Source organism: Anopheles ziemanni, chromosome 2 (genome assembly GCF_943734765.1).
Source record: "Anopheles ziemanni chromosome 2, idAnoZiCoDA_A2_x.2, whole genome shotgun sequence".
In the NCBI taxonomy this organism is placed as follows: domain Eukaryota; kingdom Metazoa; phylum Arthropoda; class Insecta; order Diptera; family Culicidae; genus Anopheles; species Anopheles ziemanni.
In genome coordinates, this window is record NC_080705.1 from 91,573,661 (window position 1) to 91,590,338 (window position 16,678).

A 16,678-nucleotide genomic window follows, 5' to 3' on the forward strand; every position below is an offset into this window, starting at 1 on the left:
GTGGCTAGAACCGTCGCATATTTACACCAGCAGGCACGTTCCAGGGCGCGTATGTTTTGAGTCGGAGTCGCGCTGGGTGATAAGATGGCCTCTTAGTCCCACCTCGTCCACTGGCGCACGTCGATTCTTTGTGGTAGGACGGTTATTACAGTTTGTTTCATAGTTGCGGCGAGGTGCGCGAAAGAACAGAAGCCTATATAACAGGATCGCTGTCCGTCAACACAGCGTCTTACTATTCGCAGTATCGACTAGTGAAGAGCACGCGGTCTCTAAGTCGATCGAAAGTACCTGCTCTAGATCATTGAAAAGTACAGTGTTGTGATTGGATAATACCCAGCCTAGGTAAAATAGCGTGTTTGGAATCGAAAAGAGAGAATACCTGATTAATAAGGAGAGTTTCCGTCGTTATAGACATGCAGAAAGCTGTAGCAATCATGCTGCTCTTAGCAGCCACGCTATCCGTGACGATCGCTTCTCCGAGGCGTGCTCGTATGGCGGAAGCGGAACAAGAGGTGAAAGATGTACCACACCCGGCCGTGCAAGACGTTGCCTTCATTGAGGTACAGCCCGAAGGTGAGAAGGCTGAAGAAGTAGCCACGGAAGTACAGAACGATAAACCTGCCGGGACATCGGAGACGGTCTCGGAAGTTGCCTCCCCTGCACAAGAGGAGCCGGTGGCCACATCGGAAAACGCACCGGCTGTAGGTGCTGAGGATACGGTGGACGCTGCAGACACCGTTGCAGAGCCCGCTGCCAAGCCCGAGGAAGCCAACGAGCTCGTGAAGGAAACGACACCGGCAGAGGAAGCCACAGCTAAGCCGACGATCAACGAACTGGTATCGAAAATTCAACAATTTATGGCAGCCCTGGTGGATACGGCTGCCGAGTTTACAGCCAATTGGGGTCAAAATTAAGCACGAATTCATCCGATCTCTCGGTCAACGGTCAATCAATTCTGTTACATAAACAAACTTCTCCTCAGTCATTAGCTGTAAGCAAGTATCGGCAGAGTTCGGTGCGCTTGTTGGTCAGTTTTTTGTTAGACGTTTTGTTTCGAACAGGCATACGATTAGCAAATCAATAAAGCTGTGATACTCGCACGGAGTTTCAACCACTAGTGTACCAAAAACGACATCAAGCTGGTAATTCTGGTGCGTTGTATTACGTGACCTTTCGATAAGACTATCCAGAACGTGAGGTTCGTTTACTTTTCTGGTTACGGCAGTTGTGGGACTTGATTGAGCCAAACAGTGATGTAATGACATTTCAGTCACGGAGTAGCATAAAATGTTTTTTATCCCTTTTGATAATTTACCTTACATCACTACTAAAGTCAGAATTATGCAAACAAAATGCCGTACGAAATGTGAATGTTTTGATCTGTTTTCAGCAAACACTAATATAATGTATACAACCATATGCAACATGTTATTTGCCAGAAAAAAAAACACCAAAACCGGGACATTGTTGGATTTTCAAAATCGTCAACGTTAGTTTCGTTTGTGAAGCTAAACGGTTTGGCACGTGCCAGGCAATTAGTCACCCAGTTGAAAGCGATCCGCAACGAAACGTTGAAACCGCAATCATTAAATCAACCCCCAAATTTGACTGTACAATGTACCCTCTCTTGGGTCTGGCGAACGTAAAACACACCAACACAACGATCGACACTCTGGCTACGATTTACAATCATCGCGCCATAGACCGGAACGCCGTGGCCCCGGGGACAGTTACAGAACAAACCGGCCGTTCACGCAACATAAAATCCACCTTCCTTCTCCAAACGGAGTTGACAGAATCAAAAGGAAGAACATCATGTTTCTTATTCGTTTCTCCTACCAGAAAAGGTTGGCCAAGTGAATATGAGAAACAATTGTTAGTTTTACTGGTATAGTATTGACATGACAGTTCCATCTTTAACGTTTTACCTTAGAACGCAAGGTAATAACCCAAGTACTTGAGAGATTTATGTAAATTTAACAAAAATAAGGGACAAAACGTACGAAAAGAAACTCTTGCTTTATGAAACGCAAAACGGTAGGGCAAAAGAAAAGCAGAGGTCCTGGGCGCGTGCCATAAGTTTGTAGGCCTGTTCCCTGTTCTCGTTGGATGCGTTTAAAGCCTTGTAAAAGTGAGGCAACGATGAGACGTGAGATGAGCAAGGATACAGGCAGAAACCGCATTGCAATGGATGCACAATCAAAGGAGAGTAAGGATAAATCGTGTGTTGCGTTAGAATAGGATAGCCTCGGAAAAGTAGGAAGTAAACATGGAAACAATATGTGAAAGGAGAAAGGATGAAGGATACCCAAGTAGATGTGCGAGAGAAGCGAAGCGGAGGACACAAGGGATGAAATAAGATATCAACAAAGGGTGTGCGGTACGTGCCGTTTACGTCAGCCGGAAGAAGTGTTCCAAAATAAACGAGATTGAACGAGATACAACAGGCGTGCGTAACGAGGTTGATAGAATAGAGCAGCGAGTAGGAATAGAAGGAACGAAAGAGAAAGCCGGAGAGAGAAAGAAAGATGGTGTCTATGCTTGCGAGCGAAAGGAAGGAATCGGCAGAGCATAAAGCATAAACCACACGCAGCAGCATGATAGGGTGGCCAGATCAGAACTTTTGTTTCCTGCTCAACCCCCCGAGGACACGTACCACACACACCAAACATGCGAATGTGTCCGTTGCGCAACGGAGGGGAAGTTCTAGCCGAACGCAAGCATCCTGGAGCAGCCGAGCTCAACACACTGACAGAAACCGTTTGTTGGCTTCAGCGAAACACGATCCCGTCGCCTACTGTTGCTGTCAATTGTTGCGTTGTATTGAGTCCTTCGCCCCGCGAGCGTGTGTGTTGGTAATCAACATGTTGCTGTTCAAAACAGAGAGTGAGAGAGAGGGAGAACGGGTGTCGAAGAATCCTATTCCAGCTTCCTCCACAGGTAGCCTGGTTGTGCAGAGTGGGTTCTGAAACTTGCATGCAATCGGACGTCCTCCGGCAGGATACGGTGACTGCAACTTGCTTGCGAGCACGAACCTGCCGGGGCGAAAGGACCCCGCACCAACACTCACTCACGACAGCCGGAAGCACGGAAATACACGAGTGCGACACGAGCCGTGGCCCGAAGTCGGCGCGGACGATCCTTCGCCACGTTCGGCACCGGATGGAAACGCTGGCTGGTCGGTTTGATATTAAAGACAACCGTACGGCGCCGGCCAGGATTCAAACGCCTTCGACGGTTCGTACAGTGCGGTCGTGTCGTGCCGATACTTTTTTCTCTCTCGTATCACTCTTGTATCAACTTTTCCGTTTGTGTACACATTCTGCCATCTCCTATGGACTAAAACTGGCTGCTGCTGGCGGAGGCTGAGAGACTCATCACCATCAAACATCGCCAGCCCCACGTGAAGCAGCTTGCGTCTCCACCGAACCTCGCGGCATCCGCATTCCGTCTCGTCAGCTGTCGCGTGTGCCGTGTTGGGGAGTTTTTTGTTGATTCGTGCTCATCTATCTCTCGTCTTCATCTCTTTCGCTGTCATCTTCGAAAACAACAAACCGGAAGGAAGATTGGTGGCATTTGTGCTTGCGTGACTCCGTCTATTGGTTATTGAAAGAAAGTGGTCCAGCGGTGGATCGTACTCGGTGAGCTGTGAGATTCCAATCACAGCAGGCGCGCCCCCTTATCAGGTGTCAGGTGGAAATGAAATCGTAAAGAACTGTGAAAAACGCTATCGCGTGTTTGGTGTCCGTTCAGTTTTAGTCCAATCGCTTACCCACGCGCGTGTCTCGAGTGTTTGTTTTTGAGTGAAAATTTGAATGTGCTGCTTACTATCATCGCTTCGAGCCTCTGCCTGTACATTGCTGGCGAAATCACGTGCCGTTCGGTCGAACGGTTCGATGGTGTGTTACAAATCCGACCGACATACCCTGGCCAACAGCTCCAGGGGTTCAGGATTGCGGCACCGGCATGCCGAAGCTCAGCTGGTACTAATGCAGACCAACGGCAACGGCGTTGGTCCATGCTCGGTGCCGACCGGTGCCATCGTCTACCCCTAAGGTACGACACCCCGGAACGGCGGATGAATTTCGAGGCCGCACCAGGCCCGCCTGGATAACTCTTCGTCGCCTCCTTCGGTCGTCTGTCTCTGTACACTGTCTGTAAGCGCTCACCCGGTCAGCTTCTTCAGCCTGCCAGCCCCTCAGTAGTGCGTGGCTATGGCCATCGGTGACCTCAAACGAACTATACTTACCTCCCAACCTGTCACTCGTTTCTACTAAGGCGACCGATTTGACGAACTCTCTAAACTGTAACTCTGTTCTGTCGTCTTCTGAAACTGAGCTGAACGCCCAAGTGTATCGAAAACTCTGCGCTGCAAGTCTGGAACTATACTACATCTTCGTATCTATCGGGTTAATAGAGTAGGAACGTAAAACTGTAAGAAACCCTTGAGCAATACATCATAGAACCCAGAGAACGTAGCGGCATAGTGGTCAAAGGAAACGAAACCCAAAAGCAATACGGAAAAGCAATAAAGCCCCGAAAAAAAAGCAATAGCAACCGCAAACCTGGTTGCCAACGCAGCAAGTCTTGGTAGGCAAGTCATTGCTGGGCGATGCAATCGATCCATCGATTTCAGCCTACTTCGATGCTAGCAAAGCACTCCTCGTCGTCGTAACTCGTGTACACGTCACACCCGGACATGAGCCGGTCGGAAAACGGACAGCCTCCCTGCGGATGATGGATACCAGCTCTGTTTTGTGTTAGTGAAAATCCCTGAGCCGTAACTGTTTTCCTTTGGCCAAGTATTGTTCCGTTTCCGGTTCTTCCCGCGGGATATTCAATCGGTGGATTGTGTGTGAATTAAGTAACGAAAGTTGAGTCAACTATTGTTTGATGGACTAAACAACTGCTCCTAATACCCCTGCCAGTGCACCCTGCAGCATTCGTCTTGTGTGTGTGTACGTGGAAAAAGCCGGAAGTAGCACAACAATTGATGTGCAATTTTGAATGAAACCGTGTTCGGAAGTTTCGTGTGCGTATTTGTGAACCGGTGACTTGTCTGCGGCACGTTGGGGACTTTCTGGAAATTTTCGCCTTCCCACCGGAATACTGCAAACCGGTTGGCCGCGAGAACTTTCGTCATCTTTCATCCGGTAGCTGGTTGGTTGTGGAAAAAAGAAGGAGGAAAGGAAAGGACCACCACCGAAAGGACTGCAATTCTTCTTACGTTCATCCGCAGTGTACGTGCTTGATCTCTGTGCGCACCTTCCTTCCACCGGGTCCCCCCCCGGGTCGACCCTGGCAGCCATTCCGATTCTGCCGTCGGTTCGAAAGTTCTTTAGTATCTGTGTCACGTCCCGGGGAGTAAAATTTATTCCATCTCCCTCCACGGCGCTCCGGCGCAGAGGACTCCGGTTCCGTATCCTCCTGAGGAATCGGTTGCGCCTTTGGCACGTTTTGTGGCGCCCTAAAGATGGGAAGGCATCCTTCTTAACGAAGACGGAAGTGGAAAAGTAAACAGAGGCCAGCAAATTGCAAAAGACGTTCTGTTGCGCTGGGGAGACGAATTGTGTTCAAATCAAGCACAAACACATACGACAGCTCCAGCGTGCCGTGTCCCTATCCGGATGCAACCGGTAGTGCCCGTCGTCCCGAAAGAACGAGTCGTAGAAGTATTCGAACCTAAGCATCCTTCAGGTATAGTGCCATGAACCTCCCCCGCTGAGCGAAGGAATTGCGACTGATCCGCAATCGACGATGCAGTTGTGCGCTTTAAGCAGTATTTAGAAGTACCTGAACACAATCTCTACCCCTTCTTCGAGTGCATTAAGCATCCCTACGGTCCCACACGTATCGGAGGTGACCAGGAATCCCATTAGTTTCACGCTGCGAACGTAAAGAAAGCTAACTCCCTCCCAAAATGCCGCGATGTTTGATGGCAAAAAAGTGGAAGGCCTATCCGTGGCCGGATCGCGCCGAGGAACAACCAACCGGCGGTGAATCGAGTGCGCCTTCGGTGCAAGACGTGGACACATCCTCCTCGACCGTTTCACCCAGCAGCAGTTCCACAAACCTCTCCACATCGCCCGCGAGCAGTAGCGGGAACAGCGGCAGCAGTAGTAATAGTAGCAGTTCACCTCAACCGGTTGCGCCTGAATGTAGTCAACCGCAAGCACCGCAGGCGAGCGGTTCCGAGCTCGTCGAGGAGGACGAAGAAATCGACGTCGTGGGCGACTCTCCGGCGGCGGCGACGGCAACGGCGGCCAGCAGCAAATCCACCGGCACCGTGGCCACCTGTTGGGGTCCATCGTCACCGACGGCCGGTGCCACCGCTCCCAGTCCACCACCGCATTCGCCGGAAGCGGCGACGCGCGAGTCAACCATCCTCTACAACGGTAGGTTCCGTTACCTTACCTTCGTCCCAAAAGTGTGCCACACTCATTTCCCCGGTGCGTGCGTGCAATCGTGCATGTATCTTATGTCGTCCCGGTTGTTCCATTTAATTGGGATTAGGTAATGTGGCAAAGCGTTTGTGTGGGACCTCCAGCCAGGCCCTGGCGTGCAGCGTTCTGGTTACGCTGGTGAAAAGAAACTCCGACGGTCCCGGAGCACGTGCCACGAATTCTAACACCGCAGTCTGACGCAAAACCCCTCGGAAAGTAGTTGTGGATGGGTCGATGGGATTTGGCGTCCTATTAGCCCACACCGTACGTCCCATGATGGCGACGGCGCACGCGGTTCTATAATAACTTTATGTAATCTCCTGTTGATGGTCAAAGTGATACGCATTACAATGCTAATGCGTGGACGGTTTTGTTCGGTGGAGAAATGCTTTCCTTTTTATCCCCGGTGACCTGTGTCCACTTCCCACGGGGTTTTGGTTGGAGTTGGGAGAGAACGATGTCAACTATGTAAAGTAGTGTTTGGCGAACATTACCAGGTGTGTAATGATTTCGGAAAAATGGGGACATTTCTGTTTCCTTCCGTTATCGCAACATTTTAAACCTTTTAATTCTTATAAGATAAAAGCCTGGGTCATCTATCAACTGGTAGATAAGGATTACTTTCTCTATTTTATATTGTGTGCGTTTTGTTAAAATTCACCTTTCATTTTGCATCAAAAGAAACATCTATAAACACATAAAAAACCATTCAATGCCAACCCGCCGACCCCAGGAACCCCTCACCGTTGATCCGAGTGCCATTTTCCATCGTACACATAATCAAAATCAAAGCCATGTCCCGTTTGCCCCATTTTCCGAATGATCATAAAAAAAAACACTCCGAAGCAACAAAAAAGAGTCTCCATCGGACCAACTCGATTCCCGAATGCTATTTTGCCGTCCACCATTCCCCTGGGGAGGCTGGTAAACACGTTAGAGGGAATGGGAGAAGGAAAAATGTTTGGATCACGAAATGGAGTTTTGATTCTTTTTTTTTTTGTTCGGTCGAGCTGACCACTCGGGCCGGTTCCTTGCGAGGTTGGAAAACCCCAACAGTCCACGGAGCTCATTTTCATTAACACGCACTTGGAGCGACGGTTGTGGCGGTGAAAAATAAAAATGGCCCCCCTTCGAACATTTGTACTGACCGGAAGAGGGAAAAACGGAACGACGCTGGCCCTTTGGCCTATCCCGGGGGAGTGAAAACGACTGGGGTCGAACGAGCGCGCGAGAGAAAATGGAGGCTCCCGGACCGTTTGGCAATAAAACGAAAATAAAGCAGCCGAATTTAAAAGCATCGCTTCTGCCTCTGGTGCGTTGCTGTGTTTTCTTTTTTTGTTTCCGTTTCGTTGGCCCGGCGTCTCCGATCCGCCGGGGAAATGCGCGCGCGCTCCTCTCCTTCGGAGGAATCGGTCGTTTCACACCATTTCCCAATTGGACACCGAGCTCCCGATGACGCGGGAGAATGGAATTCCCAAAACAAACTGCGCCAAGAACTCGGTGGGGAGGGACGGAAAATCAGTGACGGGCGGTTTGCTTTGGCTGAAAATTGGAAATTCGCAAACTCGGAAAGGTGGAAGGGGCGCAAGTCAAATGAAGTGAAAGGTTCAGTTCATTTTGGGCAAGAAATACAGAAGGAAATTTACCGGACGTGAACCATTCCGACGTGATGCTTTCCACGCAGCAGCGAAGAATCTCACTCTCCCCCCCAAACCGGTCAGACCGAGGAAAACCTTGACTACTTTTATTGTTATTCCAGCCGTTGCTGCTAATGGCCACCGAGAATAGTATTAAGTAGGGATGAAAGTCGGTCCGGCCCCGGGTCCGGGAGAATGCGAATTGAATGTGATGCCGCATGCTACTCCGAGCTCGACACACTCACACCGGCCTCGTTCGGGGTCATCCCGGTGCTAACCGACACCTTTCCCCGAAGTCCGGTCCGATGGAAGCGAAAAGAACGAGCGAAACGGTATCAAATATCCAATTATGTTTGCGTCATCTTGTTATACATTCTGGCGACTTTATGTCTATTAAGGGACCCATATAACAGGTCTCCCAAATGGCTTGGGCGATTCGGCGGCGGCCGAGCTGCTTCCTCCACCCCCTTGCCCCGTGGACTGTCGATTGGGAGAAAAAAACCCTGGGCAGGATTGAAAGCGAAAATGGGGATAGTGTGCGATACTTTCTACTTGGGGTTTTTCCGACCGGCCCCGGCATTCGTTGATAAAGGTTGTTGAAACTACTCAAACTACGATCGCATTAGCTTTTCCGATTTGAATGGTGCGAACGGTGGTGCCCGACCACGATGGCACGATGGTTTTGATTTCCAGTGAAAAGTTCGCCCTTTCCCTTTGGGTTTTGGGAATGGAATGGAAAGCCACATTGGTCGGTTTGTGAATGGAAACTACACATCTTGCCGTTGGGATGGACATCACTGGGCCGGTGTGAGAGTCCTTTTTTTCGGGGGTTTTTAGATGGAACGCCATTCGCAGAAAATTACGGTGCGACGTGCATCCGCAGTCCTACGTGACACGCCATTGCACGCGTGCTTGTGTGGAGGAAAAAGAAACGAAAAGTGGGACGAGAAAATAACCTTACTTTCCAAATGTGCTCCCATAATCAGCAGTCTATTCGCTAATGGATAAAAATTGCCACTAAAACGGGGAGATCAATGGGAAAAATCGATGGTTGACTTTCTATTAAAGGAGTCGTAGTGTTTGGGGTTTTTCAAAAGGGGGAAAAAATACGCACACAAGCAACAATTGGCGTTAAAAACAATCGCTCCGAACGTGTGATAAACGAGATCGATAGTAGTGAAAGTCATTCGAGTGGGAAATCGAAATCACGTGAAAACACGGAGCCATTTCTCCCCAATCGATCGATTACTGCCGATTCAACCATCGGTCGGTGGAAAACGGATAAATTAAAAATGTCCATAAAAAATGAAAAGGAAAATCCCTTCGCTTCCCGAAGTACGATCTCGACGATCCGGTTCGGCAATCATTCGCACAGCGGGCAAAAATCAATTTCATATTCGCATTCGATGCTTGTTCCACTTATCAAATGCATAAAATATGCAAATCGAACCAAAATCCAAATAAATTTACGCCCCGCCGACGCCCCGCCGACCCGCGTCCGACAGCGTTCTGTTTTTCATTCTTCCGCTGATGCGATTTATCGCTGCGCCGTGCTTGGTGTGCTATTTTCCACCGCTATTTTCCAATGATTTTCCACCAGAGCTGACGTTCCTTGGGAGTCTGGGAGTCGTTTGGGGGTGTGATTTTATTTTTCCTCCATTCATTTTCCCTCGTTTTTCCCGACTGCACCGGATCGGATCGGTTGGCCATTATGCAGCTTTTGAATTCCCGGCGTCGGGTGTTTGTGCTCGGAAAATTGTGCACCAGGGGGAAAGTCAGAAAATCTGCATTCTTATCCTTTGCCTCACCCACCCACTCCCGCCGGCTGGCCCCGGGGGAACAATGGGGTGCTCGGTCTCTGTTTCTGTCCCATTTCCATCGGAAAAGTCCATGGGAAACGGGATGTGTAGAAGTGTCGGCAAAGATGACGGATTAACGGACGCGGATGAATTTATAGTCTCTGGTTCTGTTGTTTTCCACCACTTCGTTTGCACCTCGGTTTTTTTTTTACCGTCCATCGATTTCCCGACAGGAGGGCGTTCGTCTTTCCTCGTTGGCAGGGAATTTTTCCAGGAAAAAAAGGGACTCCAAGGCAGTTGGTTGACTAATTTAACGACTTTAATATGCGTCTGGGTAATGATAATCGTCTCTGCTGCAAGACATGGTTGGCCCGTCCATCGAAGTGTCCTCGATTTTCCTAGCTTTTCCAATGCCGTCTCCAATCGATGCGGGAACAATTGCATCGATTTAAATGTTCTGCATCCTCCTGCCCGCGCACGAACAACGCAGAATAACACAAGAATTATGGCCGATTGTTGCATGATGCAGCCCCACTCCCCCCCCCCCCCCCCTCCGTCACCCGTTCGTAAGTGGATAACGGTGCATGCGTCGCAGGTTGATTGTTTCCCTCGTTGCATAATCGATTCGATATCGAGCGGGTCGCATGGGGGTTAAAAATACATTCTCCCTATCGAGGCCAGCAATTGCGGGCCGTTTGACACGAGGGTGGGCCTATTTTCCGAGCCCCCCCCCACGAGGCGAGTCCCGCAGGGCGCAACAGTGGTTACGGATTATGAAATGGAATGGAGGACCAATTATCATTTTTATTCTATTTCGGTGAATTTCACCATCTAGATATCTTGTTGCTGGAAGATATTAATAGATCATCCAAAAACACATTAATTTGATTAAAAAATATGGTTTTGAAAACAGGTTGCTGTTGAATTTAGACAAAATTAATATAAAATATTTGCCATATAAACAAGAAACAATTTTCTTCAACAAACAGCGAAAACCAATCAAAACACCATCTTCAATCGATCACACGCACTTCTTTTAGGCCTTCCGACTTTGGCAATAAATCCGTTGTGCAACTCTCGATTTTCCATTAACGACCCCTTGTTTTTCCTCCACACGTGACTGTCAAACCTCCCCCCCGCGAGGAAAATGACGTCCGAATGCAAATTCGCTCAAGCTGCAATCGGAAACCGGGCCGCTAATTATTGCCATCCAATTGGCAATAAAATATTAATAGAAAATTTCACCGACCGCTTGTGGGGTGGGGGTGTGCGTGCGGGTGGAAAAGCCACACGCGAGGGGATGCAGTTTGTCAAAAGGGGACCGTGGGTTGGGTGGGGCCAGCCTGTAGAATGTTTATAATTACGATTAGTGTTTGAAGGCACATGTCCAAGGTTGCGTGGCGAAGCTGAGAACGCGTGGACAGTGTTTGGCGCAACAAATAGTGGATCGAAAGTGTTATGCTTCCGTTGTCGCCACAATGGAATTTCAAATGAAGAAGACGAATAAAGCACGCGGGGGATGGAAAATGCACCCCCAGCGGCCCGGCGTTTGATTATTTACGATATCTTCCTCCGGCAGGGAAGGACCGGACGATGCACGATGCAGAATTCATTCTTCGGCTCGTTATTAAATCGATTTACGCTCGTTGAGTTCGCATTCGCTGACCGTCAAAGGACGCGACGTTGAGTTCGGCAAACAAAACAAAAAAAAAACGTCCCTACAGTGCCTTCCTTTGGCATTCTCTCGCGCTTTTCCGGGAACGAGCTGCAAACATTCTCGTCACGTGAAGGTGAAAGTAAAACAACGAACCCGGTCGCGAATGCCGGGCTAGGGAATGAATAACACCGGTGCTGCAAACGCTTGTGGTGGATTTTGCATTTTTTATCGCCATCCAACCATCGACAGCGAAAGGTTACCGGGCTGGAATTTGCATCCATCCCGACGGGTAAACGCACTCGATCGAACCCCAATTCCAAGGCGGGAGAAGCGATGGCGCCCGAGGGGCCGGAATGTGTTTGCCAACCGGGCATCCTGTCAACCTGTCGTGGTGCTAACCGGATATGTGTTTGGGTGTATGTGCCATTTGGGGGGGTGGAGAAGGGGGGACGATGCGAAATTTGTCTGCTTTAGTTAATTTTAATTTAATTTTCACGTACATCGTATTCCGTCCCAATCCTCCCCCCTTGGATCCTCCAAATGACCAGCAACCCCTGCTTGCACTGTTTGCCGGACCAATAAAGCAATCCTTCATGCGCGACGCAGAACAGGAGTAAAAAAAAGAAGGACCTAGGATGAAAAATCGAGCGCAAAAAAGGACCCCGTACCTGCCGGGCAGGACCTGTTTGTTCGGGAGCAAAATCGTTAGCTCACCGTTTCCCTCCGTAAAAAGGCTTCCTGGTGGGGGCGGGGAGGAGGAAGGGGCCGGTTGTTCGGTTCATGCATTATTACGATGATTATTGTTGTCGTCCGGCCCGGGCGTTCCGGAGTTTTCGGGGGATTTGGAGTTTCAAGGGCCGCACCGATGGATTTCGATGTGCTCTCTTTTTTTTTGCTCCCTTTTCCGGTTCTGCTCCCTCGATCGTTTTTCGCGTTTGACTTCATGATTTATTTTTCCTCTCTCCGGTGGTTGTGTTGTTGTTGTTGTAGTTGGTTTTTTTACTGTGAGGTTTCCTTTTTTTGCACCGAAACAAATCCCCGTGGCGGCCCGTGCTGTTCTTTATCGTCGATGCTTCCGATATTGAAAAGAATCCGATCCCGCCGGAAAAGGGGGGTGGGGGCGGGAAGCCCGCCCGAGTAGCATCGTTAGCAAAATCAGTTCCGGATCCGGGTGTGGGGTCGGTCACGGCCACCGAAACAACGCTCGGACAAGATAATTTATGCTATAAATAATTCCACAATCGGTAAATCTCCTTGCGTGTCGTGTCCTGGCGGCGGCGTTTTCGGAATAATCGAACGATCTGGTGGGATGAAGCTGGTGGATTTTGTTCTATTGGACGCATTTTGAGGGTTCGCTAGGTAAAATTTAGCAAGGATATATTTTATTTTAATATTTTTGCACTACAAAACAACTAATTACTGATGAAATCAAACCAAGAATTGAGTTAAATAACAAACAAATTTTCTTCACGCTGGAGAAATTCACTTGAACACTTCTTTTTGGTACTTTTATTCAATTGTTTTAACCGATCGACCGCCTCTCCAAATAGAATGTTGCATCGCTTGACAGTTTTATAAAGGAGGTAATTTAATGAAGCATTCCAGAGTTGTTACGTTTCCTTTGCACTAACCGGACATTTCCCGTTGAAGAGCAAGATTGAGAGGCGGAATGATAAATTTAAAAGGACCTTGGATAAGGCAAAACAATCAAGCCCATCATCTATTTCACTCACGTCCACTCCCCAACCCTCCCGGGGGCGCGTTTCCATCCCTGTCCATCGTAAAACAGGGGCAAAACCCACCCCGTTCGAACGCCGGAAATGTCAACCCGTTTCAGTCAATAGTTTCGGCACAAAGGAGAGGGATATATTTGGAGTAGCTCGAGCGTTAAAAAATGTCCAACCAGCCGTTGAAGGGCAGATTTTGGATGGAAAGTTTTTTTTTCTTTCGTCGGTCGCTTCCTGTTCTCCTCCTTTGTCCCGTGGGTTTGGGGGGTGGGAAAGGAAAGAACGCAGTGGGAGAAAAATGTGAAAGAAGGCAACCGCTCCCCGGAAGAGCGCAACCAAACGCCTTCGTCCGTTCCGAAGGCTCGGACCGGAAGCAGCAGAAACTCGCGCAGGAAGGAAGTTGGCCCAAAACACAAGAAGGCACTGGAGGGTGGGAGGGGGGCGGTCCCGGTGGGGTCGCTTTTTGGTGACAAAAATAATCGATGCGAACGCAACAGCTCCCATTTGTACGGGGAGATGGAAAAGCATGATGAGAGAGAGCGAGAGAGAGCATGAAGAAGAAAAAGGGTTTTCCCCAAAGATAAAGAACGTGCGATAAAAAGCAGTTGCCCATAACCATAACCATAAATCCCGTCACTTGTGTCACCTTCCAGCTAAGAGGGGCCGGCTGAGGGTGGGCTTTACGAACGGTGGGTGGGATGTATTGCAGGAAAATAGGAAAATCAGCAGCCGGGAAACCCCGGAGAGGTCTCTGGTTTGCTCATTCAAGGGGGCGCTCCTTGTGATCATAATTCCTTCGTTTTCCCGTTGTGCTCTTTCGAGGTTCCTGGCCGACGGAGCTTCGTACCCTGCGCAAGGGGAGAAACAAAGAGAAGAAAACCCCGAACCGAACACGGCGGCCACTTTCCCGGAACGCTCGTGTAAGCCAACAAGTGAAAAATCTTTTAATCAAGCCAAATTCCCACATTAGGGAAATGTTACGAAAATCACCTCTTTTTCATGTTAAATTTGGGGATTGTATCGTCACTTCCCTTCTGAGGGGATGATGAAAAAAGGGAGGCAATGTCGGAAAAACTGCTGGTTCTCATAAACGAAGATATCTGTATCAAAATGTTCCTTCCCCTGGCCGAGCTTTCCTTTTCGCTGTAATTTTATTCCATAATCTTTTTTTTCCCCCGCAACTATCGGACTCAACAGGAACCCAACTCCGACCGGTTTTGGTCCCGGTTTCACCCATACACCCGGGCGTTCTTATCGACCACTTTCGGCTCCCGCTGGTAAAAACGGAGCGGACATGGGCGCCCCCATTGAATAATTTAAGCTTCTTATGAGGATTAATACCCGTCTCTCCGGACTGCTGCCGGACGGCGGCAAATCGTCATGTGGGTACAAATGCTACATAACCAGGGTCATGATGGTCACCGGGCTCCGGGTGGGCGATGGCGAGTTGCTCCTTTACTGTGGCGCGTGAAATAAAGCTCCCTACGATCTTCTTGCAGCGTGGAGGGCCGCAAGAAAACATTTCACACTAAGCTGCAAGGACCCGGTCCCTCTTCTGTCTGGGACACGGAATGTCGCCTCTTCTTTTCTGTCACCTCCCTTGGGGGTCGGGAAGGAAGGAAGCACGCGTGAACGAACATACTCGGCAAGGATCGGTCCTCCTGCTCGAGGGAGATTATTTTAGTTTTGCGAATCATTAAAAATTCATAAAATTTTATCGCAACTTTTCATGCATGCCTCCAAAGATGAATTTATTGCCCCCGGAGTTGGTTGGGCTGAGTTTAAGTGGATATTTTACTAGGCGCTTGCCACTCTTGGTGCACTTTTCATGCGGTTACATTTGAAGCCGTGTGTAATGATTGCATACATTTAGGCTGAACAATATTTTTCTCTCTTGGCGATTCTTCTTAAACAAATATCTTTTTCCAAATAAATTACATTGTGATTTCATTAGTTTATTGGGACTTTCAAAATGCCAACAGAAATCTAAATAATTTTTTCTCAAATCTTTAATTCATTGTAATGCACCAAGATGGCCGACAAAGGACGTTTCGGGATCAAATTATTTACCCAACGTCACTGAGTCGTTAGTAATTTCATTTGTTTTGAAAAATCGCATCGCCACCCCGCGCGATCGGGTTGATTGGTTTCCTTGGCAATTAGGCACACCCTAGAGCTCGTTTGATGTTTCCCAGTGTCCCAGCGTGGCGTGCAGTAAACACGCAGTGCTGTGCAAACACTCACGTAAAAATCACCCGAATCCACCGGGGTGGTCGTTGATTTACGGAATCGACGTGCCTGCATGTTTTACGCTGATTAAAGATTTCTGTTTAATTATCCTTCGACCCACCCCAACAAACACACACACACACACACACACATACACCCAACGGCTAGCTACGTTGGCAAGGATGCTTTCAAGAATTGACCGACCGACCGGGCAAAGTGGGAGAAGAAACGATTTCCATCAATATCCGGTAGCCGAGGTGTTGTCGGGAGAGCGAAAAATAAAACTAAGCCGAATAAAAGGACATCCGGCCGAGCGTGACAGGCGTGCAAATGACACCACGATTTCGGGGTGGCACGACCCAGGGGCGAGGACAGAGGGAATGCTTTATTTCGGAGTGATTCCGATACCTGCGTGTTTCATGTGTCGCCGTGATTTGATTGTTGTTTGTGCAGAAATCGGGCCCTTTTTTCCGTTGGTGTTCTTCCGTGTCGGGGCCCTCGGGACAGGCAGTCAGGATGGATCTTTGTTCGGTAGACGACAGGCTTCGGCTCCATTTCATCAGAGAAAGCGCCAACGCAATCCTAAATCCTCCAATCCACTGGAGAAATCGAACACATTCAAAGCAAGTGAAAGGCAGGTCTCGGTTTCGCGTATGAAGTTTGAAAGGAAAAAAGGAAACGACTCACGTACGGTCCTTCGACACCAAAAGATATTGAAGAACTAAGGCCGGAAGGATGGCTCGTTTTTTAAAACTCGAATTTCAATCATTCTAAAACACCCTCCCGCGCGTGGGGAGAACTATCACGCCGAGGCATAAGAATCGGTGAGCTGCAAAAGAACAGCCGTGGTAGATCGTTCTAATCAACAGACCCCGTACTCCTTGCCCCTTACGCAACAACATTCACACACACACACACACACGCGCGCACAAGCCGTCGTCGGTGTCATAAACCGAACCGAAAGAGGTGAATCCCTTTGATCTATTATTCGTGTTAATAATTTAAATTCACTCGGCGGAGGCGAACTCCCTTCGCATCAGGGGGCTGTACGAAGGCTTTATCCTTTGGTGGTGTGAGTGTGAAAGGATTGAAAAACAATCTGCTAATAGATTGGAAATGGAATGAAATACACCGGCCTACGGCTTGCTTTGCAGGGATTTATACAGAGTTAGCAGTAACGAAGGGA

At 48.9% G+C, this 16,678-nt stretch overlaps 1 protein-coding gene across 1 annotated transcript in view; it reads left to right on the plus strand.

Moving 5' to 3' along the window:
- The first annotated feature begins 5,920 nt into the window (after positions 1–5,920).
- Positions 5,921–16,678, plus strand: part of LOC131294919 (protein glass-like) — a 54,946-nt gene continuing 44,188 nt past the window's right edge. Inside the window, exon 1 of the mRNA XM_058322974.1 lies at positions 5,921–6,395. Within this exon, the coding sequence (XP_058178957.1) occupies positions 5,921–6,395 (475 nt within the window). The remainder of the gene's footprint in view (positions 6,396–16,678) is intronic.